Here is a 23,471-nt window from a genome sequence, read left to right as displayed (position 1 = left end):
GAATCAGGACCATTGGGACAGTCACTTTTGATAATTCAGTCAGTGCAAAATGTTTGGCCTCTCTTAAGTAGAAAATTGATTCTGGTTTGTCGTGTCTATGTGCATGAACCCTAAGAGAATGAATTCACTTCACATGGCCAACCCCCTGCAAAAGCATTTTATTCCAGGAATAGAATGTTTAATCTTTTAAATTTAATGAATACAGCAGTGAAAAAAAGAGATCATGTTTTCAAACAGAGCTAAACCACATATAAAAAACAGGGAGAATGTGCCAGACTGTCTTATGATCAAGTATTTATAGTAAAGCTATTAATGGAATGGTCACTACACGGGAGTGGAGATCCTAAATATAAATGAAAATTCTGATGTGCTAATCCTTAACAGTGAAAACTTCAGTGCTGTCCTAAAGGATATAACAAAAGGTAAAAAATCTTTGGTATGTGAGCAAACCTATTCTATGCTAAAACTGAAATGTTCTTTTAAAACTATTGAGATGTTGCCTAGTAAAATATATCGGGGTTTCTTTTCCCACTATTCCTGTTATATGTTATGAGAATACATTTATTCCTATAACATGTTTATTTTTAGTATTTACTAACTAAATAAAATATTATTTTCAGCATAATACTCCCTGCGTGTAGGGAAGATATTCTTTGGAGTGAGAGCTACAATTAATGAGAAAAACTCATAAGCCAAGTTTAAAATAGATTGATATGAACATTTTCATAGTTACAATGGCAGTGACCTAAGTTTTATATGAAAGGTTGTGTTTCCTGAATAAGCTTTAAGTAGATGGCTGCTCATGGAAAACTTCTAATTTATGTTGAATCTGTGGCAGTTCAGAAAACTGTTTGGGGTTTTCAAAAAATTTTTAAATGAATATTTTGTGTTCTAAATTTTGCACTTTTTCATTTATCAATCCTATTAATTTTTTAGTTTTCTGAATTTCATTTATAATTTTAATCAGTTGATAATCTTTCACAACTGGAAAAATATTTTTAATTCTTTTTGACTTTAAAGTAAATCTGTCTGCATTTCACATGGATAATTACACCAGTGATGAAGACATAGACGATGAGTTTGACACCCAGCTCATCATTCAACAGAGTTTACAGGATATTCACAAGCCGGAAACTACACAGCAGTCACCTGAAGATGAGAGGTAATGGTATCTCACTGGCAATGTAGTATAAGTATTCAACAGTTGAGCCTTGTCATAAGCACGATGCTAGTGTTGTGAAAAATACAGAAGAGAGGGTCAGAATCCAAGGAGCTGAATATCTATGAGACTTGATGTGTGACCAGACAGGAGAAATTTGGAAATAATTCAGAATTTAATCAGGCAGTAAAGAAAATAATAGCCAGGACATGGAAGCAACCTAAATGTCCATCAACAGAGGAGTGGATAAAGAAGATGTGGCACATATATACAATGGAATATTACTCAGCCATAAAAAGGAATGAAATTGGGTCATTTGTAGAGACATGGATGGACCTAGAGACTGTCACACAGAGTGTAGTAAGTCAGAAAGAGAAAAACAAGTATCGTATATTAACGCATGTATGTGGAATCTAGAAAAATGGTATCAATGACCTTATGTGCAAAGCAGAAATACAGACATAGACATAGAGAACAAATGTATCGATACCAAAGGCGAAAGGGGTGGGGAGGGAGGAATTGGGAGACTGGGATTGACACATTGATATTATTGATACTATGTATAAAATAGACAACTGATAGGAACATACTTTATAGCACAGGGAACTCTACCTAATGCACTGTGGTAACCTAAATGGGAGGGAAGTCCAAAAGGGAGGGGATATCTGTATGTATATGGCTGATTCATTTTGTAGTGCAGTGGAGGCTAACACGACATTGTAAAGCAACCATACTCCAATAAAAATTAATTTAAAAAAAGAAAGAAAATAGTTGGAGGAGGTTACTAGCAAATATGGGTGAGGAGAGGCAGATGAGAAATCAGAAAGAAGAAATACATGAGGATATGTAAGACTAGAGGACACTAATGCATCTTGTCTTTGGGGAGCTAAGGAAATGCATAAATCCAACCAAGACACAGAAATCTTAGTAGGGTAAAGTCTTTAATCTACTCAAACCAAAAGGAGTAATTATGTAAACTTAAACCCAGAAGAGACTAACCCCTTCTGAAGGATGTGAACTCAGAGTTCTGGTATGACAACACTAGAAAAGGACCCCATGGATCCCTCAGTGGTGTAAGAGAATTGCCCTGGATATGGGCTGTCTGCCGCCAAGCACAGCTAGTCAAATGCTCTCTGGGTGATCAGCAACTTCAAGCCCCTGAGTAGTTACAGTTATTTTTCAGGGGTATTAAACCCATTTGCTTGGGATGGTGACCTCTATTTGCCTGATGGAGGTAAAATGGGATAAATGTGTTTTAACCCCAAGAGATTTTGTAATTAAATACAGAGATGTTGGAGTATATCAAACCTACAGTATTTTTTTTAAAGTAACATACTCATGGAGTGATCACTGTGTGCCACACTATTCTGAGCATTTCATAAATATGTATTAACTCATTTAAATTCTAATTCTCATTACCTCTCTATGGGGTAGGTACTATTATTTTCCCCATTTAGAGATGAGGCGACTGAGGCATAGCATAGAGAAATTAAATGACTTACCCAAGGTCACAGAGCTAGTAAGTAAAGAGCCAGGCAGCCTGGCTTCAGAGTCTGCATTCTTTACCACACTACTCCTACACTTTTATGTTAAATTTAGAAATAATCTTTAAATAGTTAAAAGATTTGTAAAGAAATTGGATTTCATTGGGTTACCTGTTGTATTAACCTTGCGATTAAACCTTGTGATTAACTTTGAAGTCATGATTTTAGGTTGAAAGGCATAAGAGATTTTGATTAAGAGTACTGAAATGTTTCGAAGAAATTAAAATTGACTACAGTTATAAATTTCAGTCATTAGACTTGCAAGAATTGTATGATACTTAGCAAGGCTTGCTGATTTGATCAGGCACTTGAAGGAATTAGGAAAATAGAATATACTTGAGACAGGAGCAATAAAGCCCACCCTCACCAAAAGATGTCCAAGTCCTAATCCCCAGAACCTGTGGATATGTAACCTTACATGGCAATGGAGAATTAAGGCTGGAGATGGAATTAAGGTTGCTAATCAGTTGACTTTAAATAGGGAGATTGACTAAATTTTAAGTAGGACAGATTGTCTAAGGGAATTTATTTTTTTCAAGCTGGGTTCATTGAATAATCAAAGAAAAAGGGAAGGTGACAATCCTTATTTGCTAGATTTAAAAATAATATAAGATTTATAAGTTGAGCTTTAAAACTTTAAATATTTTAATAAAAATATTACTTTAAAAAACTGCTAATTGTGTTTTTTGAATACAGATTCTGATCATGAATATTTTTTAAAACTTACACCATGATTATTTACTATTTTTTTAAATAATAATTTTTGCTGGAATCATTGACATTATAGAGTGGCCATTTAAATTTTACCATGTGACAATGTGACATTTCAGTCCTAGGCATGTTTGATTCAGTTCAGCAGACACTGATTGAAGGCTAACTGTGATCCAGGCTCTCACAGTTCTTGCCTTAAAGAAGCTGACGAGGGAAGACACATGGGAGGGGAGTTTCCCTGGAACACATTAAGGGCCATACTATGTTTTCTTTTTCTTTTTTTTTTCTGAATATATATACATATATCTTTTATTTATTTATTTTTTGAAACATCTTTATTGGAGTATAATTGCTTTACAATGGTGTGTTAGTTTCTGCTTTATAACAAAGTGAATCAGCTATACATATACATATATCCCCATATCTCCTCCCTCTTGCGTTTTGAAGTATTTCTATTATGCCTCAGTCATTGCCTCATATGAGTTCATTCCTGGTTAACTACTATTGCCTTTACCCTTTCCTTTTGTTTTATCAAATGCCTTACTTTTTTCCTCAGTTTTGGAATTACATTCATATGTTTTTTCTCTGCAGCTTTTTGATTGCACACTGTAAGAGGATAGTTGAAACCATAGAGACAGTTAAGTACTCTTCCTATTCTATCCCCTTCAACTTGTGGTAAGATGTGATGGTGACAACTGGTAGCATTTCCCCTCTAAGTTCAGGAAGCCTAGAAGCAGGATCTCCCAAGTGCCGAACACTATGGGGTCAACAGCTAATTGTCAAGAGTCTGATGGGGCCTTTCCTGGGAGAAACTACTTCAGCAAAACTTAGCAAACAGCTCCTGGGCTCCTCGGTGGACAGAGCAGTTTTCTGTATGTGACAAGATGACGGGTATTCACAGGTCCAGGTGGTATGGAATGCTAGATGAAAGGCCTTACTGCTTGTTTGTCCTATGCCATTTAAATTTGTCTTTCATTAAAGGTAGTGCTAGGATACCGTTGTCTCATGCACTAACTTTGATGATGGAATTCAGAAGCAGTATGGGCTACCTTGTATATGTGCCAAATGTGAATATGTTCTCATCTGACTTGTTAATAGGTAAGGAAGATGTATTGTCAGGGTTGACCAAGTACCATTCTGCTTTTGATGAAGCAGATGAGATAGGCTGGCTTCCTCTACATAAGGCTGCAGTGCAATTAAATAAGAACATTTTGGAAATAACCCTGAAAGGTAAACTCCCTTTATAACTCTTATTGATGCTTCTGAGAAATAAATTTAAAATTTATTTCTGTATCTTAATCTGTGTGGTCTAATGGATTTATTTCAGCTTCAAAACCCAGTGTGTGGGAGCAAACCACCCACAATGGTGAAACACCACTTTTTTTGGCTGTCAGCAATTGCCTCTTAGAAAATGTCTGTTTTCTTCTTCTCAATGGCTGCAATCCAAATGCCAAGAATGTCGAAGGCAATTCTCCTCTTCTTACAGGTAAATTAACACGTTAGCTCTGGAGAACAGTCTGTGGCTCTGAGTGTCCTCCAGGCCCACAGGTTTCAAAGGCAGTTTCTTGTGCATAGTTGCAGCACTGTCACTCTGGTGCCAAATAACCACACATGGGTACCTGACCCTCAAGAAGCTTTATATAGGCTGGTCTGTGAGGTGGCCTGAGGCAAAGTCTCTGCCCAAATATGAGCTGATCATTTTACATGGTGCCTCAGTTGAACAAGTTAATTCTGTTATAAGAAATACAGGAGAGGAGCAGAGTAGGAAGAAGCAGCCAATGGTTGGGTAAAGATGCAGATTAAATATGAATGACTAATTTTGCCGCCTCCTGAGTCTTCAGGAGGATTACAGTTCATCAAGTGTTTTAAAGGGTTAAGATACAAAGAATGGGAAGAATGGGAGGGGAGACAACAACAACATGATTTTTAAAAATCAGAAGAGCAGATGGATGAGTAGTAAGTGTCAAGAAAGCCAAATCTTAAATTGGAGTGGGGAAAGCCAAAAACCAGCACAGTTATATCAAAAGGCCTGGAAATTGTTGGCTATAGTTACCTCATGGAGCAGGGATGAAGGATGGGCAGCTAAAATAGAAAAATTGGTTGAAAACTATTAAGAAACAAGTAGTCAGGTATCTAGATCACTTCTCTCAATCCACCCTGCTGGGTCAGACTCTTCCCCCACCCAGCAGAATTTTGGAAGTTTTTTCTCTGAATAGTGTGAGCAAAGGCTCTCTGGACTGGGGGTTATTTGGCAAGGGCAAGAGTACTGGATTGAAAACACTGGAGGAATTAAGCACATAGGCTGAGATCTCCCAGTTCTTCACCAAATTCTAGAAAGCCAGCAGCTAGAACTTCACCCTCCAAGAGGAGGCTTCTTTGGAGAATCTGATCAGCTCAAAGAGAAAGAACTAAAAATACTAAAACTGGAGGTTCCCCAACAAATAGCCCAGGCATATTAACCTACAGTTAAGACCACAGTCAATGTTTAGAATTTCCAGGCAGATTTTTAGTCCCCAACTCTTAATCATGAGCAGACATCCAAGGACTATCTGAGAAAAGTCTTCAACAAACAAAGATAAACAACTTGGAGGAAACAGATTATTCAAGGGAAAATAAAATGTAGGGGGAAATTATCATTAATTTCCTCAGAGAAATCAATGAAAATTAATGAAATAGCAGGACACTACTAAAAAAAAAATGGAGAACAAAACAAAAAACACTCTTGAAAATTAAAAATATGATGGCAGACATTTAAAAAAACTCAAATGCGAAGAGATAAAAGTTAGGAAAGCTTCCAGAAGAAGAAGATAAGAAATGAAAAATCGGAAAGAAGAATAACTAAGAGAACTAGGATGATAACTGAAGAGGAGCAACATGTGAGTAATAGGAATAGTAGAAAGAGAACAGACAAAATAGAGGCAATATACCATCAATGAGACAAGTCAAGAAAATTATTTCCTAAAACAAAGGACATGTTTCATCTTTCCAGAATGAAAGAGCACACAAAGTGCCAGCTCAATGAATTAAAAAAGACCCAACACTCTTGGCGCTCTATATTTCTAGTCTTAGTGCAATTATAGCCCTTTATATGGCACATTATACGTGGCTGTGAGCAGAATTCATACTGATTCAGTGTCTAACACCTAGCAAGATTCCCCAAACACAGTTGGTGCCAACAATTAGCAAATGGATAGGGAGATGGATAAATTAAGGTGCTCTAGACTCTTGAAGGACTAAAGATTATCATCCAATGCAAATTAGCAGCATAAATGCAGAAATGCCAATTAGAGAATATTGGTTAACAAAATGTGAGGTTAAAAATAATTTCCTAATTATTGCTGTTTTTGTTTTTCTTCATGTAAAGCAGCTACAAACATTTCTAGGACTGTACTAGGTACTTAAGTTCCCATTTTCTTGAGAACATAAAGATGATAAATGAAAACTTTGTTTTTCAGCCACATAAGCAGCCAACAGACAATGAATAATTGGTCATGGTTTACAGAAAAGCAAATAGCCTATTGATGTAAAACACTATTAATATTATTTGATATATGCCTCATTTTACAATCCGTTTCCTAAACACCAAATGCTGGTATTTGGGGGATAGGTAGGAAGAACTCCTTAAGAAGCCTGAGGGAAACTAGCTAATCTGATACTCTGGCCTTAATTTCCGGTTGAACATAATGCCTCTCTCACTTCTAATCCCCCAGCTGTTCTACAGGACTCCTACAATATGGCCGCCTTGCTGATCAGCCATGGAGCAGATGTCAATCTGCGGTGTGCCAACGAGAGGACAGCTCTCCACGAAGCAGCCAGACTGGGCAGACGGGACATAGTGAAGCTCCTGCTGGTTTCTGGGGCACACCCTGACCCAAAGAGCTCCTACGGATTCACTCCTCTTGCTCTTGCTGCCCAAAGTGGACACACTAAAATCATGGAACTATTACTGCAGAAAGGCAAGATTTTCCTATACAGTCAGCACAGTACTAAAGGATAACATGACCTAAGCATTCTCCTCTTTATGGAGAGCTTCAGTGTAATAGAAGTTAACATTTTGTTTAAGCCTAATTTAATATTTTATTGAAGTGTGTGTTAATAGTAGCTACTGAAAGAGCCTAAAATAGGGATTGAATATTTCTTATTTGCTGTGAAGCAGTTTCCCTAAAATTACTAGGATGCAGGTTACTCTTTTACTTAATGTACCCTGACCATGTTAAGAGGATGGTTGTTTTTTGTTTAATTTTTTGTGTGTTGTTGTTCTTTTCTAGATTGATAGAATGAAAGACTCCACAACATCCCCTTCACGTTGTCTCTGCTTAAGCTAAGTTATGAGGCAGTCCAACCTGTTACCAGATGAATTAAGTTGTTAGGAAATTCTTCCTGATTTCTTCTCTTTGGGTCCCAGTTCTCCCCTCTAGTAATAAACAAAACTCTGAGAGAAGGGGAAGGCAATTTATAGGTATTGAATACTTTCTAAGCACCAGGTATTAAGCTACTTATTTTACCTCAAATAATCTTCTACAAACCCTGTGAGGTAGGCATTATCCTCATTTTACCCTTGAGGAAAGTGAGGGTCAGTGATGGTACCAGTTGTAGAACTTCCCTTCAAACACGCCCTCCCCTGCCACCCATGCTATAGCTGTGGCCATCTTAGATCCTGGTTTAACTGGCAGAGATCCTGGCTCAGAGAACTGTCTTTGAGGAGACCCTCATTGATGACATTGTTAGAAGAAGCAGTGTAATATCTAAAGCTTTTTTTCGAAGAAGCAAATCTTTACCAAGATTTAACAAAGTCCCAATATTAGAATTATCTTCTTTATTCTCCTCCCCATTTGTATCCAGAAGTCTTATTTCTTTCTCTAACAATAGACGGTCCTGGTGTCCAATTTTCTAGACTGCAGGGACTCCTACATTTAAGAACGACTTTCTGCTTTTTAGACTTACCTAAATCTTTCCTATCATATAGGGGAGGCTAGTTCCCAATCAATGGCCATAAGACATTTTAAGTAAGATGTTTTAAATGAGTGATACCAGAGATGTCTAAAGTCATTAGCTGGAATAACAAAGTAAACACTGGATCTTTCATCTACACAAAAAGAGCCACCTTTTGTGTAGATCACTGATTAAAATATAAAGAAGCAGGAGAGGCGACAGATTTTATATCCTTAACCTTTCAAAGAAACCAGTATCGGTTGACCTCAGTGAGGTCAGTGAGGGAGCATTTCCCTTAGGTAAGCCCCTTATACAGTCATTTGCACATAGCTACTAAATAGAAGAGCCAAGCTTTGAACCCACATCTGTCTCATTCCAAATCACATTACTACCCTGCATTGCTAGAGTGGCAACATGGCATCATAGAAATAGGACCTGGGTCTGGCCCACCTGTACATGAATCCCGACTACCTTGCTTACTAGTTGTGCATCTCTGGTGAAGTAATTTAATCTCAATGAAACTCAGTTTCTTCATCTTTAAAATGAAGATATTAGCATCTACTTCCTAGGGTTGTTGTGAAGTTTAGAAATTATTACATACATAAAGAAACCAGCACATAGTGAGTACTCATTACATGGGGGCTTATTAGACATTTCTTAATGCATTCTAGGAATGGGGTTCTGGGGGAGCCACTATATTCTTTTTTTTTTAATTTTCAAAATATTTTAATCTATTTACAAATTTTTCAATTAGACAAAAATATGCAGGAAGGGGTTATTTAATTGAGCGATGATAATCAGGACATATATATTATGTGTATTAGCAAAAAATGTGAATAAGTTCTTCAGTAAAAGAAAAAACCTGGTGCATATAATAGATTTCTCATAGTTCTATGCAGAACTTTCACTAAGAGAACACCCACCTAAAATGGATTATTCCTCATCAAATGCTACAGTGAGAATTCTTCTGTAGGAAGCATTTTATGGATTCCTTCCAGAACATAGAGAAGATAATCTGTCTTCTAGGAATTCATTTTCAAGATGGATTACTCAATGAATGGCATCATTTGGGTACCCCATTCTGCACTTGTAAGGAGGGGACATAATTTTCCAAAGACTGAAGTCGCTTTCATCTCTCCTCCCACTGTACAACTCCACTTAAGTCTGGAGTTTTGCATCTAAAACTATATGAGCTTTTAAGACTGAGATCTGATTCATCATAATCTTTTCCATGAAGAAAGATCTTTCAATTTCCTCCAAGTTAAAACAGCAATAGAGTGCCATTCCATGAAAAGCACAAGGACACCATATAAATTAGGAATAATATATTGAAATAGAATTTGTATGTGGATGATATTGCCAAAATAAAGAGCAGAGAAGAACAAATGACTGTGATGAGCCAACATACACCATAAATGGGCTTTGGCTCACTGCTTACACATGCAAGACAGTCAATCAATATTAGAGTCCTTATATTCTGAAGATTATGGAGTCCACACTAAATTAAAGTCACTATATCTTTTTTTATATGAGTTGTGAAGGTGCCCAGAGTGTCCTCCTTTTCTTTTGTCCATTCGAATGCTACTCTTTCTTCAAAGCCTTTACTGAGAGGCCTTCCACAACTGACCCCAAATTCCTTCCTCCTTCCTTCACCTCCCAGCCCTGCTCACAACCCCAGCCCTGAGATCTTCAAGAAGACAGCCTGTATCTGTACTCTTTATTATCCACACCACTCACACAGCACTTAGCTTACAGGGTACTACAATATACCCTTTTAACGATCAGCAGTCCCTATCTTCAACTAAAAACAGCTAGTGTCTCTTAGTATGAACAGTCTCCTAGGAACAAGTTAAAACAGAACAAATACCCTTTTCCACCATAAGATCTTCATTAGATGTCATGGTGACATAGTTCAACAGGATTGTTAGTACCATCTTATAGTGTGTTATGAGGTAAGCGAGCTTTTGTATGCTGGTCTGGAAATAAAACCATCTTCTATAAAATTACTTCTCCTGGGATTTTTAAGTTAGAAACAAATAACTTATAAAATTACTCTGAAAGCCAACCTACTTATACCTTAGAGACTGCTTACACCATTTTCTCTCCCCAACTAGTTTGTAAACTGTCTGAGACAGGAGGTACATTCTTTATGTCTTTGATTCTTAGTGTTTTGCTAAAGTAGCTGCTCAATAATTGCTTTTTGGTAGTGGTGGTACACTTTTAAGAATACTTAAGCAATACGGTGGAAAAGACTCTTTGCATAACATCACTCTTTCTCCTCCTAGGAGCTAATGCTCTTGGTCAGGCCTCTGATTCTTCTTCCATCTTACTTGAAGCAGCTAGTGGAGGAAATCCAGACTCTGTGACTCTCTTGCTAGAGTATGGAGCTGATGCCAACATCCCTAAGAATTCAGGCTACCTGCCCATTCATGTGGCAGCTGACAGAGGCCACTTGTTGTAAGTTCAACTACATTATTGCAAATAATAGAAATAGTAATAGCTATGGGGTTTTGGAGGTGGGGGGCAGCTTCTGGGAATTTTATATTCTTCATCTCTGATCCTACAACTCCAACACCCCTTTTAAAGGTGAGAAACTCTTGACCAGCTAGAAAGTGGTAAATTCAGACATCCTCTGTAGACCCTGAAGAGACATAAAACTACTTTATTTTCAGGTCGTTTGGCAATATGGGGAGCCTCAGGTTTCGCTGACTGGGGTAATTCTGAGTTTTATATCTACACCTTAGTTTCATTTAACTTTACATGGTATCTGAGTTTTTGGATGCAGGACTATGCTTTTTTTTGGTTGGGGTGTCTAAATACCAACTGATATTAATACCATCCAGTGCTAGTATAAAGCAATCATAAACAGGTCAATGCAGCATCTTAACAAAAACTATTTTTTAATGCACTTTGAAATTCTTTCTCAGAGCTCTGAAGATTTTGGTTCCAGTTACGGATTTTGCTGCCATTAAGCGGAGTGGCATCAGTCCAGTTCACTGTGCAGCAGCAGGAGCACACCCCAAATGCCTGGAACTTCTCATCCAGGCTGGATTTGATGTGAATTTCATGCTAGATCAGAGAATTCGCAAACACTATGATGACCACAGGAAGTCAGCTTTGTATTTTGCTGTATCAAATGGTGACCTCTCTTCAGTTAAGCTGCTTCTGAGTGCTGGAGCTCTGCCTAATCAAGACCCAGTTAACTGCCTCCAGATAGCCCTAAGGATGGGCAACTATGAGCTGATAAGCCTGCTGCTACGGCATGGGGCCAACGTTAATTACTTCTGCAAAGTCAACCCTTTACATTTCCCATCAGCACTTCAATACACGCTGAAAGATGAAGTCATGCTCAGGATGCTGTTGAATTATGGGTATGACACAGAGCGATGCTTTGATTGTCCTCATGGAGACAAAGTTCAACCTTTCTATACTTTTGAAGGCTGGACATCTACAGTTATCAAAGATACTATGGTAAGTGCACAGTATCGGCTGTGTCACCCTATGTAGTCATTATCCGTGGCCCTGAACTACAGCAAAAGATAAAACTCCATCCCCTCCAGAAGCTCATGGAGGGAAAGATTTTAATATGATAAATACATGATAAAATAAACATGATAGTAGAAAGATGTAAAAGGTATAAAAACAGTTTAGAGGAAAAAGTGATTTAACTTTAGTTAGGGAGTTTCACAAATGAAGCAACATCTGAACAAGGCTCTGAAGAATAAATGCAGCCTTATATACCAGTTATGCTTTTTCTTTGAAGTGAGTTATCTAGCTAAAATGTTTCTGTGTTCCTGATACTTGTACCCCTAGGTTTTTGGCTCTAACATTTGATTAATGGTTTTCTTTGGTCACATTTTGATGAAAAAAGGATCACAATAAATATAGTTGACCACTCTCTTCTTCTTGAGACATTTTTGTCTTAGCTGTCATGACACCACAGTCTCCTATTTTCCCCCTACTTAATTGGTCACTTCTATTTTCCCCAACTTGAGCTCTTCCCCTGATTTTTCAAATAGCTGCCACCCTTCAGGTCTCATTTCAAGTGTTACCTCCTCAAAGAGGCCCTTCCTTATGCATCTTACCTAAGGCAGTTCTGTTCCCTAATCATTCTCTTTAATGCTTTTCATTTCTTTTATAGTACTTATCGGTTTCTGAAATTCTTAATATTTTACTGATTATGTATCTCCCCCACAAATACATGAATGTAAGCTCTTGTTCACCACTTTCCTCAGCTTACAGATCTGTGCTTAGCACACAATAGATGCACTATAGATACTTGAATTCATATTATTAAAATCTGAAAATATAAATAAAATGGAGAAAGAACTTTGAGTCAATTCTGAAAAGGAAAATATTTTAATATTGTATATTACTTTTACGTTATGATTAATGTAGGACTTGGTATTTAAGCAATATGTCATCTTGTATTATTTCCTGACTTTTCATATAGTATTATTTGCCTTCTTACATGGGCATCTTGTGTAAGGACATGTAAATTACTTAAAGGCAGAAACTATCATACGTTTCAAGTATCAGAGTGGGAATAGGTTATGAATGATAGAAAACCCCAAATAAGAGAGGCTCTAATAAGATGGCTTACTCCCCTCTCCTATAAATAAAGGTGAGAGTAAATAGCCTTCTAATTGGACAGTTCCATGATTCACAGGAGAAACTCACATCCACATTCCAACCGGCAGGAAGGCAGGCAGGAGGAAGCAGCACACACCTTGCTCTTCTTTTAACAGCATTCTGGAAGTTGCTCACACTTCCATTGACATCTCATTGGCTAGAACTTAGTCAGATGGCCACATCTAGATGCAAGTGAAGCTGGAAAGGTAATCTTTATTCCAGACAGCCATGAGGGCAACCAAAGGGGATAAAAGATATTATGTATGGGCAACCAAAGGGGATAAAAGATATTATGTAACAGTCTGTTTTGAACCCTCATTGTATCTTATAAAGTTTGTAAGACTTAGTAGTAAATATTTTTCCAAATATTAAGAGCTAAGAAATATTTTCTTGTTCAACACCTTAGTTTATAAATGAGGAACTTCAAACCTTGGTTCTTGACTCTGACTTTAGTGTCCTTTTGATTACTGTGTTAAACCACAGATACTTAGTTTTCCATTTACTTTCATAGTTCTGATTTTCTTCCTCAGTTCTGCGAAGTAATAACTTTGTCATGGCTGCAACATCTCTCTGGAAGGGTTGTTCGAGTGATACTTGATTATGTTGATCAAGTTAGGATCTGTTCAAAGTTGAAAGCTGTGCTCCAAAAACAGAGGCTCTGGTCAGAAATCCATTTTATCTTGAGTGAGTATCTTTCTTTCTTGACGATTCTTACCAAAAAATACTAACTGAACTCTTATTTCTTTTGTAGAACATTGTTCTCTTCAGTTAAAAGCTTGACCTAAAAGAAAGCAAGAAAAACACTATTCCTATCTAAAAATGTTACCGTTTATAACTACACTTAACTTGTACTTACTACCATTTCCCAATAGATAAAATCTGTTAGGTAATTATTTATTATATAGGTAGATAATACTTTTCTTCTGATCCTATGGAACACCATAGACACAGGAATTAAAAACTATGAAATGGCACTAAAAACAGGGATGAGAAAATGCTAAGATCTAAGGCTACAGAGGATATTAAATGACCCTTCAAATCAAATTTTCACAGCAGCACATAAGTCAAATTAAGAAGAATTTCTTTCATATAATTTCCCCACAGGTAGTGATCTTTAGTTTTTAGCCTGACCCCAAGGGGCAGGACAAGGGGTTAATACACACAGATGTAGGAGCTTTAGGTCTCACAGGCCAGACCCACAACTGATGCCAGTCTTTGGACTCTAACGTGACATGGCTCTGAAACCACAGCTACGAGATCTGCAATGAGAAGTGGAAAGCTATTTCCCAATTAACTTTTCCATTTAGTCACAGCAAATGAAAATCTTGGTGGCTTAAGTATAAAATACATTTGCTAAAGATCACTAAAAAATGAAGCAATTCTTTCTTTTGGATAATGTGCCTGTTTTTCATTTTAGCAAACCCTCGCTCCCTGAAACATTTGTGCCGCCTCAAGATCCGGAAGTGTATGGGACGTTTACATTTGCGCTGCCCCATCTTCATGTCATTTCTTCCGTTACCCAATCGTCTAAAGGCATATGTCCTTTACAAAGAATATGACCTTTATGAACAAGGAATTTTCACGGGAACCTGGTAATCAAACTATTCTGGATGAAAAGGTATATAATTCCGCAGATGTCTTTCTTAAAATTTGACTTGTTACACTGATTCATATTTCTCACTTTACCTAGCAACTAAAATCTCAATGCAGTCTACATTCTTTAAAAAGTCACTCTGAACATAGCCTCTCAACAGATGGCTGGCATTCTGCAAGGCAGTTTTGTAAAAATAAAACCCAAACAGTAAAAATTTCAATTAACTAAGATACATCAGTTCTAATGCTGTATTCATCTTACATTAAATGTATAAATCCACATTTCTACAGGCTCAAAATAATAAATGCTACCTCTGATAATTCAAGATAATTCTTAACATTAATCCTTCTTATAGAGAAGTACATATATAAAATGTCTTAGTGACTGCAATGAATAAAGTATTGACCCCAGTACATGACCCTAAAATTAGCTGTTCTTGTACAAAAGTCCCAAGGCCAGCTTAGTGTCTGTTTACTTGCAGAGTCCATTACTGAGGTAATTCAGTTAATTGAAAAAGAACCCTCAATTGCGATTTCATCATTAATGGGATACATGCGTTCCTTCTTTCTACAAAACCCTGGCTAAGGGTTGCCATTTATTGGTTAATGTGATCACTAAAAGTGTTTTCAAATGGATGACGGCTTATGATTTCTGTACTGAACCTAGTCCACTACCAGACACAGAGGAGGGGCTCACTGATAGAAGCAGTTATAGGTGTTTGTTAGTTTAAAATTTTATTTCTATATATTCTGTGCTGCATTTAAGTACAGGTTTCTGTATGTGGAAGCGAGGAAAGAAACTAAGAAGACATTCATTCAGCCATACCTGTGGTACCATTATATGGCACATCAACAGAGAGAACAGAGAGGCAGGATGATGACCACAGGCCCAGTCAGTTATAGCTTGATGTTTATATGTTTAATCTTAGCATACTTTTTTTTTAGCATAATATAGTCCTTCTCAAGGAAACTGAAGTTATATGATTTCTTTCTGATGTAGGAATGCATGGCTATACAGACTATTTCAGTAAGCACAGACTTAAAATTACTAATAATACAGTTTTCACATAAAAAATTTGCAAAATTAGCTGGCATGAATAGTTTTTATTTTTTTTAAATCAAATTGTGGTGTCTGTTTATAAATGAGTGCTAGATTATATGTATGTTGATACACAAATATATTTAGGATATACATGCATCTAGATAAATTACATAATTCTGAAGTTAATTTCATCCACTCCCTGGACCTTCTACAAGTGTATACATTTTATAAAATTCAAATCAAACTGCCAGTAGAAGAAAAGAACTTGGTAAGTGCTACAGGAAACCATAATGAGCACAGGGGATGAATATGCATTAGTATTAAAAGTACAGGCCCAAGCCACTTAAGCTGGTGTACACAATAACCTGGCCCTTTAAATTACAGGAATTTCTTTGAATAGGACCCAACATAGCAAGTATACATTGTAACATGTCTAGGGTAATTATTGAAAATTCTCTTAATTTTTCTAAAGGAAAAAAGTCACTAGATATGAATTAATATTATTTCCCCATAAGTGACATTTTTTTCCCATTTTAGCTGTTATGGAATTGCAATAGGGTTAGATGTGTAATAGCAGTGCCATAACAGATTAAGAAAAAGTCCAATTGTTTTATAAGCATCATTTGAAATTACCTGGAGAAGTAAAGTTCAGAGTATATATCAAATACTTCATACAAAAAAGACTATAAAAAAAATCATGGACTTTATTATACATTAAAAATCTCCTAACAGCATATTTCCTGAAGCCTTGTCAGGAATACTTATTTTGACAAAATGAAAAAATAAGTTCTTCACTCCACATGCATACCACCATTACATAAAGTCGAGTTTTTCAAATTTAATTCTAAAGGGAAATGAAGCATAATTTTTAATTGTATATGCATGATTAATAGTATCAGTGAAATAAGAATGAACCAATTCACTTACATTACAAAATCACCAAATATACAAAGTGGTTTTGCACATTAGTTATAACTTAATCCCCAGTTCTCATATTACCCTAAGTAAATTACACGAGTACAGCCACAAGAGATTAGTTAAAAAGTATAATATAGTTCCAGTTTCAAATTTTTATGTATTATTAATTAATATGGAAGAAAAAAATCTCATGAAAGAAGAGTAAGCCGAACTTGATAAAAATAAAGTCAAAGGCTTGCTTGCTACAATCAGTGTGTTTGAATATTTAAAGTACAGTTTGAATGCTAGGAGGCTGTTATCAAAACCAATGTTAATATTTTCATTTTATTAATTTGGGTGGCAGAGGTTTTACAAAACACAGGCTCTTAGGGTCTGTCAGCAGGTATAAGAAGATTCAAATCTTAAATACTTGCAGTTCCTATATATAACTCAAAATTAGCTCAGATGCCTTTACCACATATGATTATATGTTATGTAGAATGGTATGCACACCCTACTATCCTTTCCTCAAGCATAAAAGTAACATAAATTTACCACCCCTAGAATGTGGAATCTGAGAATTCTTTTGAAATTAAACACAAAGTAATCATTGTAGACATGGCAAAAACTAGACTGGGGACTGTGTTCAAGGCAACAGTTTTAGTCCCTTGTTAGCAAGTTTTCCCAATTTTACAAGGGGGAAGGAATAATCAGTTTCCTATCTATTGACTTCACTACCATAGTTACAAAAGTACTGTTGACATAGGTAGCAAGAGTGCCTAGCAGAATTAGGTAGACTTAATTTCTTTCCTTTTAAAGAATCACTTTTGTTAATTTCTAAAACCATTAAGTGCAAGTTCAAGTCTGAGAAAGATATCCCAAAATCTAATTCAATCACCACCAAAGCATCCAAAAGCTTGAAGGGATTTCAAAGGGTAACAAAGATCAGCTTTAACATTACACAGAAATCCATGGGGAGCCTTCTTTAAACAAAACACAGAATTTATTAAAGTTGATCCTTAAATATCTGCAGTAATGGAATCGTTCATATGGTTCTACAGTAATGGAACAGAAGCTGAATCATCTAAAATTGTTAAACCCACGCATGACTTCTATTTGGCACTGGAAAGCACTTTGGTCTGACCTATGGACATGGGTGTGTATTGTGGAAATTCCTATCAAAACATGACTTAAAAGGAACCACAAGTCTGTCCAGCATCCCTAAGTCTGCCAGTACCCTTAACTTTAGCCTACACTTTGACCCAGAGTGCTCACCAAGGGCAGTAGTTCGCTACCATGTAAAGCACCAGTCTAGTAAAACTGCCTCCTAATGCTGACCACCTTCCCTGCATGGTGGCTGACAAGTTACACCTGAACTAAGTGAGGTGACAACTTTATAGTAAAACAAAAGACTTACTGAAACAAAGAGCTTACTAATTCTCAAAAAGTTCTTAAAAGCAGGACCTGCCGTGACTAAGCAAATGCTGACCACAGAAGAAATTTCAATTTCTACAAAAGGAATGATACACAAACTACTGTGAAAGCATTCCCTTTAGCAAGGACAAAATAAACTCTTTTCAAAAAGTATTCCATAAATTTCTACTTTTTTACTATCTGTTTTGGTAACATAAGGCTTCAAAATAATGATTAAGTAATCATTATTCCCATTTGGCACATGGCTAAAAAAAATCATGATCCTATATATAATTATCTATCCCATTCCTACAGAAAACAATGTATATACAGTGTGAAACACCCACACTATATTGTGAGAACTATATGCCATTTCTAAATCAGAACTAAAAAGAAAAAACTATATGTTAAATAACAAAAGGCTTTTCCCTTGTAAAATTAGTCTTAGTGGCTAATCTCCTGAAAATTTGAAATGCATGACTGTGTAAAATATTTTATTCAATAATATTTAACTTGGCCATATATACTTTTACATGTGAAACACAGGAACATAATTTCTATCAGCAATGTTAAAAATCCAAGTTAAAAAAAAAATCAAGTTTTGACATAGAATTAGGCAGTAGAGAAATGTCATTTTAACCTTGGCACCAGGTTAAAATCCTTCCTGGGTTGACTCTCCCATAACAAGCACTCAATTGCTTTTCAGTCTTTCATGGAATTAGACCTTTCACTCTACTTATTTAAAGAGGACAAGTATTTACAATAATTAGTGCAAATTATTCTATTCTCATATATTATTTGCCTTCACAGATATAAAGTGATGATCAGTATTTTATAAAAACATGAAATTATGAAAATACTGTGGGCTATCAGTCTGAAATTTAAAAGATTACATTTTTAAACTAAATTCTGAGAATTTTTAAGCAGGAAACAATTGCTATAGAACTTCTTTCTAAATGTCACTTGATTTTCAATAAAAATTATTTCACACAATGCAGAAAATACAATGTATCCTGTAACAATATCTTTACATGTTAAATCCTAATCTAAAATGTATTTGAACAACAAAAAAATCCCTTTTAATAAATTCCAAAATCTTATTTTAACCATTACTGCTCTGCAGCAATAATTCAAGTCCCAACCTGAGAACTAAGAATGTGATAATAAAATGCCAAGGGCTGTAGCAATCTTGAACTGAAGACACTTAAGCTTCTTTCCCATAAGCTTCTTTCCCACTGGCATCAGGTGTAGTACATCAGAGAAATGCGAGCAATCCAAGAAAATGCCCTGAAATCAACAGTACCACCTGCCACAACTTGAAACCTTAAGTCTAAAATCTCTATTCTAATTATTTTGTAAAAGTTCTATTGCACATTTAACATTGTTAAAATATTTGCAAACTTGTAGAATTATCTGTATAAGGATTTTAAACCTATTCAGTCAAAAGCTTCCTCACTGCCAGCAATTGTTCCTAATGAAAGAGAGGGAGCATATCCATGAATATCTGAAGCTGAAGAATAAATGATTTCTTATGGTCAGAGCCAATTACAATGCAAGGTAATAAGTTCACAATTTGAAGGAAGAACAGGCTTGAGCAACTGTAATTCCTCAGCAATCTACTTCAGGGATATGAACAGGTTTCTTTTAGACATGTGGAATTTGAAGTTACTGCATAGTATATTATTTCTAAGGGAAAAAAAAAAATCAATGCAAACCTAAGTTATCAAGGTCAGTTGTAGTTTAAAAAATGAAGTTAAAATAAACAAGCAAATATAAATTTTAGTCTCCTTGATAGTTCAGCATTGTTGTTACCTTGTGCCATTTCACCACAGAAACTGTCAACAAATTCAAAGGGGTGGGGGGTGAATATCAACCAAAAAGTAAGGATAAGTTTATGCTTCTGACTCTCTCTTCTTTCCTTCTTCTCCCAAATCACTCTCTTCTGACTGGCTACTGCTAAGGACAACAAACTGCCCCTCACTACTGGCTTGGTTTGGTCTACTGGAAGCAGCTATCAACCGACTTTGTTCTTCTAAGTCCTAGTGGAAAAGACAGAAAAGAAACTTAAAGTTAATTGTTTGCAATCAAATAGGAAACTAAGCAGTTAAATACATACTTGAGAGCCACTTCAACTCTTCTGTCATAAATATGTGTGCATAATTCTGGCAACTTACTGAAAAGAAAGACTACACACAACCAATGCAACACCAAAGTAAATTTTGACACTTTTCTAGAAAGCCTATAAAAGCCAACATGTCACTCTTCTCCATTTTTATGGCCAACAACTTACATTCAAGCCATCATTATCTCTCATTATAAACTACAGAAAAGGCTCATAATGAATCACTCCACATCCCCTCCCTTCCCTCTCTCTAATATATATGTATGTGTGTGTGTATACACACATACACAACTACCATTGATGAAAGCCATATATATATCTCTTCTCAAAAGACCTACTTTAACAGAGACAACCTTCCAACCTCTTCTGGAATATGTAGTATGTTTGCTAAACAGCAAGTCACACTACTTGTCAATATAACTATAATGTAAACATTGTATCAGAAGACAGATGTCAGGAATTCCCTGGCAGTCCAGTGGTTGGGGCTCCGAGCTCTCACAGACGAGGCCCCTGGTTCAATCCCTGGTTGGGGAACTAAGATCCCACAAGCCGTGCGGTGCAGTCAAGAAGACAGATGTCATCCTTTTCTGCTATGCTATGAATACTCTGGTTATGCATGAAGTGGCTGAGCAAGTAGAAACAGACCTTCACTTGAAAATTCCAATATGAAAGTCACAGTGCTGAATTAAGGAAACTCTTCATAAACATCATATCTAGTCAGAGAAGATCTAGACATTAGGACTGCATACCTTTTCAATTTGTTTTTGTTTACTGAGTTCTTTCTGTTGCTTCTCTTTTACTCTCTCTATTTCTTTTTGTTTTTCTGATGCCCTGCGATCCTGAAGACCAGATGAATACAACTAATGAATTAAATATGAAATAACTTTAAATTTTAACTTGTCAATTAATATTACCTTTGTAACCTTTTCAAATTATTATTTGCATTTATGAGAAAGCACACCAAAAATTTACATTCTAATGTTAGCCATTTTTCCAAATTCTAAATGCTATGTAACAGCAATAGCATCTATTGTTAACCTTGCATAGCAAAATCATTTTTATTTACTTGCTAATATGAAAGATCTTATATTACTTTAGTTAACATTCTTGGATAATTAAGTGTCTTGGATTCTTACCAGTTCTGCATGCAAAGCTATCTGTTTTGCCAGTCCAACAGAATCACAAATCTAAAGGGGGAACAAGTAAGAAAAACTCAGGCAGTTCTTACATCAAAGCAATAATTTCAAGTATCCAAATGGCTGATGTAACTAGTTTTATAACTCATTTTAATACACTGCTTCAAACAAAAGCTGATTTAAGAATGTTCCAGCCCCAAAACCAATCCTTTATGTATTTTCTTCAGAGTCTATGAGCTCCCACTGCTGGCTCTCACCTCTTTCACATACCCCACTTCTTGTTATCTCAAATTCATTACTGAGATGGTAAAGTTGCAAAGAACAAAGCAAACAGCTGCTGCTGCTACTCTAAGATGAAGACATTTGGAAATGGCTGATTATGGGAATATTTTGCATTCCCAGGATAAGTTAACGAAGCCAGAAGATTGCAACAGCTATCAATGGCCAGGAAGATACAGGTTTGTGGAGTCAGATGGCCCAACCCATCAGCTCAGGTCTCTTCAAAACAAGAGGCTTTGGTCAACCAACTCAGTTGGACTAGGCAAAGTTTGGGAGTTTTTCTCCAGAAATCTTAGTAAGAACTTTGACTATGACACGTATTTCACAACAGAAACACATTTTGAAAAGCCACGTACCTTTTCACCCTCATTGTTTGATTCAAATATATAGCAGACTGATGACAGATTACTTTCACTTCTCCCTCCTGATGTCCGAAGAACAAATCCAAAAAGCCTCTTATTTTCCTGGTGTGTAGCATACAAAACTACACTGGGTAATGGAAACTGCCACAGAAAACATCAGAAGCAAACATGAAATTTTTCAAACCATTAAAACAGCCCTCATATATGACAAACTCACGTACTAAGTTATTTAATATCCTAAATAGAACATTAGAGTCAATTGTTTTTCTTAACCTAATGGTAATCCAAGAACAAACAATGTCATATTTGGTTTGGATTGTCAGGAAAATTAAAAGGCTGTTGAACACTGAATTTGTTTTATTAGTCATTAACACATTTTACAAATTCAAATTCAGTAACAAAAATGGTCTATATTATTAAATGAATTAATAGAAGCACATGCCTGCGGCTATTTCAAAACAGATAATTATAAAATAAACTCAATCATGTTGGCCTTTTAATCCCTTAATTTAATTTTTAGTTTCTTTAGTGTATGATATATGCTCCCTAACTGAGGGATAAATATAAATACTAAGTATCACACCAGATTGCATTGATTCTTTAAGTTACATGGAATGTTACAACTTTTTTGGAGAGATAGCTATAGACTCAATTATAACACCCTAAAGACCAATCATAATTCACGCTACCATATCTGAATATACAGAATCAGGATTATTATAAAGATGTAAGATGTGTATATGTACAAAGAGACTTAAAATAAAGCTTTAAACATGCAGAACTCACCATGAGCCTTGTAACTTGTGTCTGTGGATCAATTAACCTATAATAATAATTAAAAATTTGGGAGACAAATTTTAATTAGGCATGTAAACATTTTTTTCCCACAGTTTTTTGAGGGACAGGTTACTACTTACTTTAAACAATCACAAGAGACTAATAAGTGTGATTCTGTCATACGAAAGATGTTATGGATGGCCCGGGCAGCTAAGATTTGGCGCATTGTTTCATAAACAACATCTGGATTGTCATCTGACTTCACCTCCATAGAACCAAGGAATCGGACAATAAACAACTGATGAAGAATAGAATCTACAACAAAACAAGGTACATTATGTATTTTTAAATCCCAAATTTCTTTTCCTAAGGAATAAAATACACTGCTTTCTTTAGGTTTTCCAATGAAAAATTCAACATAGCAGAAGCATTTAGAAATAACTCCTAACTACAGTGTTCATCTTATAGAAAAATTAAGATCTCAAACTCAAATAGCAAAAGGTTATGCTCTGGCAATTGGTACTTCTGAGTTAAAAAGAATTCCTTTTACTATGCTTACAGCTTTTCTGTAAGTTTGAAATTATATTGAAGTAATAGCTATGGGAAAAAGAAAAAAAAAGTTATGCTCCAAAACCAGAAGAAAACAGCTGTTAGGAAAAGGTCAAAGGATATCTTATGGAATGAGAATTTGACTATGAGGTCAAAAGTATCATAATCTATAATTTTGTGTAAATAATGAAATCTTAAGTTTGATTAAGTTCTGTTGCTTTAAGTGTACTATGAGTGAAAAGAGAAAACTGTGAAGTATAGATACCATTAAAACAGCATACAGCAAAACAAATGTAAACATCAAATTCTTCACACAGTCTACT

The 23,471-nt window shown here is 35.8% G+C and overlaps 2 protein-coding genes across 7 annotated transcripts in view; one reads left to right on the top strand and one right to left on the bottom strand.

Moving 5' to 3' along the window:
• The first annotated feature begins 342 nt into the window (after positions 1-342).
• On the top strand, positions 343-20,055 carry ASB14 (ankyrin repeat and SOCS box containing 14). 3 transcript variants are annotated; one of them, XM_036869730.1, is made up of 11 exons: positions 343-422; positions 1,021-1,162; positions 4,006-4,052; positions 4,513-4,644; positions 4,742-4,900; positions 7,125-7,370; positions 10,686-10,803; positions 11,274-11,817; positions 13,509-13,662; positions 14,396-14,596; positions 19,885-20,055. In XM_036869730.1, the coding sequence occupies exons 2-10, from the start codon at positions 1,041-1,043 to the stop codon at positions 14,572-14,574; spliced, it is 1,701 nt and encodes a 566-aa protein (XP_036725625.1). In that variant the 5' UTR covers positions 343-422; positions 1,021-1,040; the 3' UTR covers positions 14,575-14,596; positions 19,885-20,055. The 3 variants fall into 3 exon arrangements, with proteins under 3 accessions (XP_036725625.1, XP_036725623.1, XP_036725624.1); XM_036869728.1 differs by having other exon boundaries at positions 10,632-10,803; XM_036869729.1 differs by having other exon boundaries at positions 366-436; positions 10,632-10,803.
• APPL1 (adaptor protein, phosphotyrosine interacting with PH domain and leucine zipper 1) overlaps positions 13,625-23,471 on the bottom strand; it is a 35,211-nt gene continuing 25,364 nt past the window's right edge. The window contains exons 17-23 of one of the 4 annotated variants that reach the window (XR_005021924.1): positions 22,740-22,914; positions 22,609-22,645; positions 21,817-21,963; positions 21,182-21,232; positions 20,795-20,905; positions 19,736-19,962; positions 13,625-13,759 (exon numbers count right to left, since the gene is read on the bottom strand). Coding sequence is in view for 3 of the 4 variants with exons in the window: in XM_036869724.1 (XP_036725619.1) it covers positions 19,816-19,962; positions 20,795-20,905; positions 21,182-21,232; positions 21,817-21,963; positions 22,609-22,645; positions 22,740-22,914 (668 nt within the window). In the remaining variant the exon portion in view is untranslated. Of the gene's footprint in view, positions 13,760-16,297; positions 19,963-20,794; positions 20,906-21,181; positions 21,233-21,816; positions 21,964-22,608; positions 22,646-22,739; positions 22,915-23,471 lie in introns of those variants that run through there. The other 3 variants (XM_036869725.1, XM_036869724.1, XM_036869726.1) reach the window with 3 other exon arrangements.

The sequence above is a fragment of the Balaenoptera musculus genome, chromosome 11 (genome assembly GCF_009873245.2).
Source record: "Balaenoptera musculus isolate JJ_BM4_2016_0621 chromosome 11, mBalMus1.pri.v3, whole genome shotgun sequence".
Classification (NCBI taxonomy): Eukaryota; Metazoa; Chordata; class Mammalia; order Artiodactyla; family Balaenopteridae; genus Balaenoptera; species Balaenoptera musculus.
The sequence above is the reverse complement of the archived record's forward strand: the minus strand, read 5'-3'. Positions and strand labels throughout refer to the sequence as shown.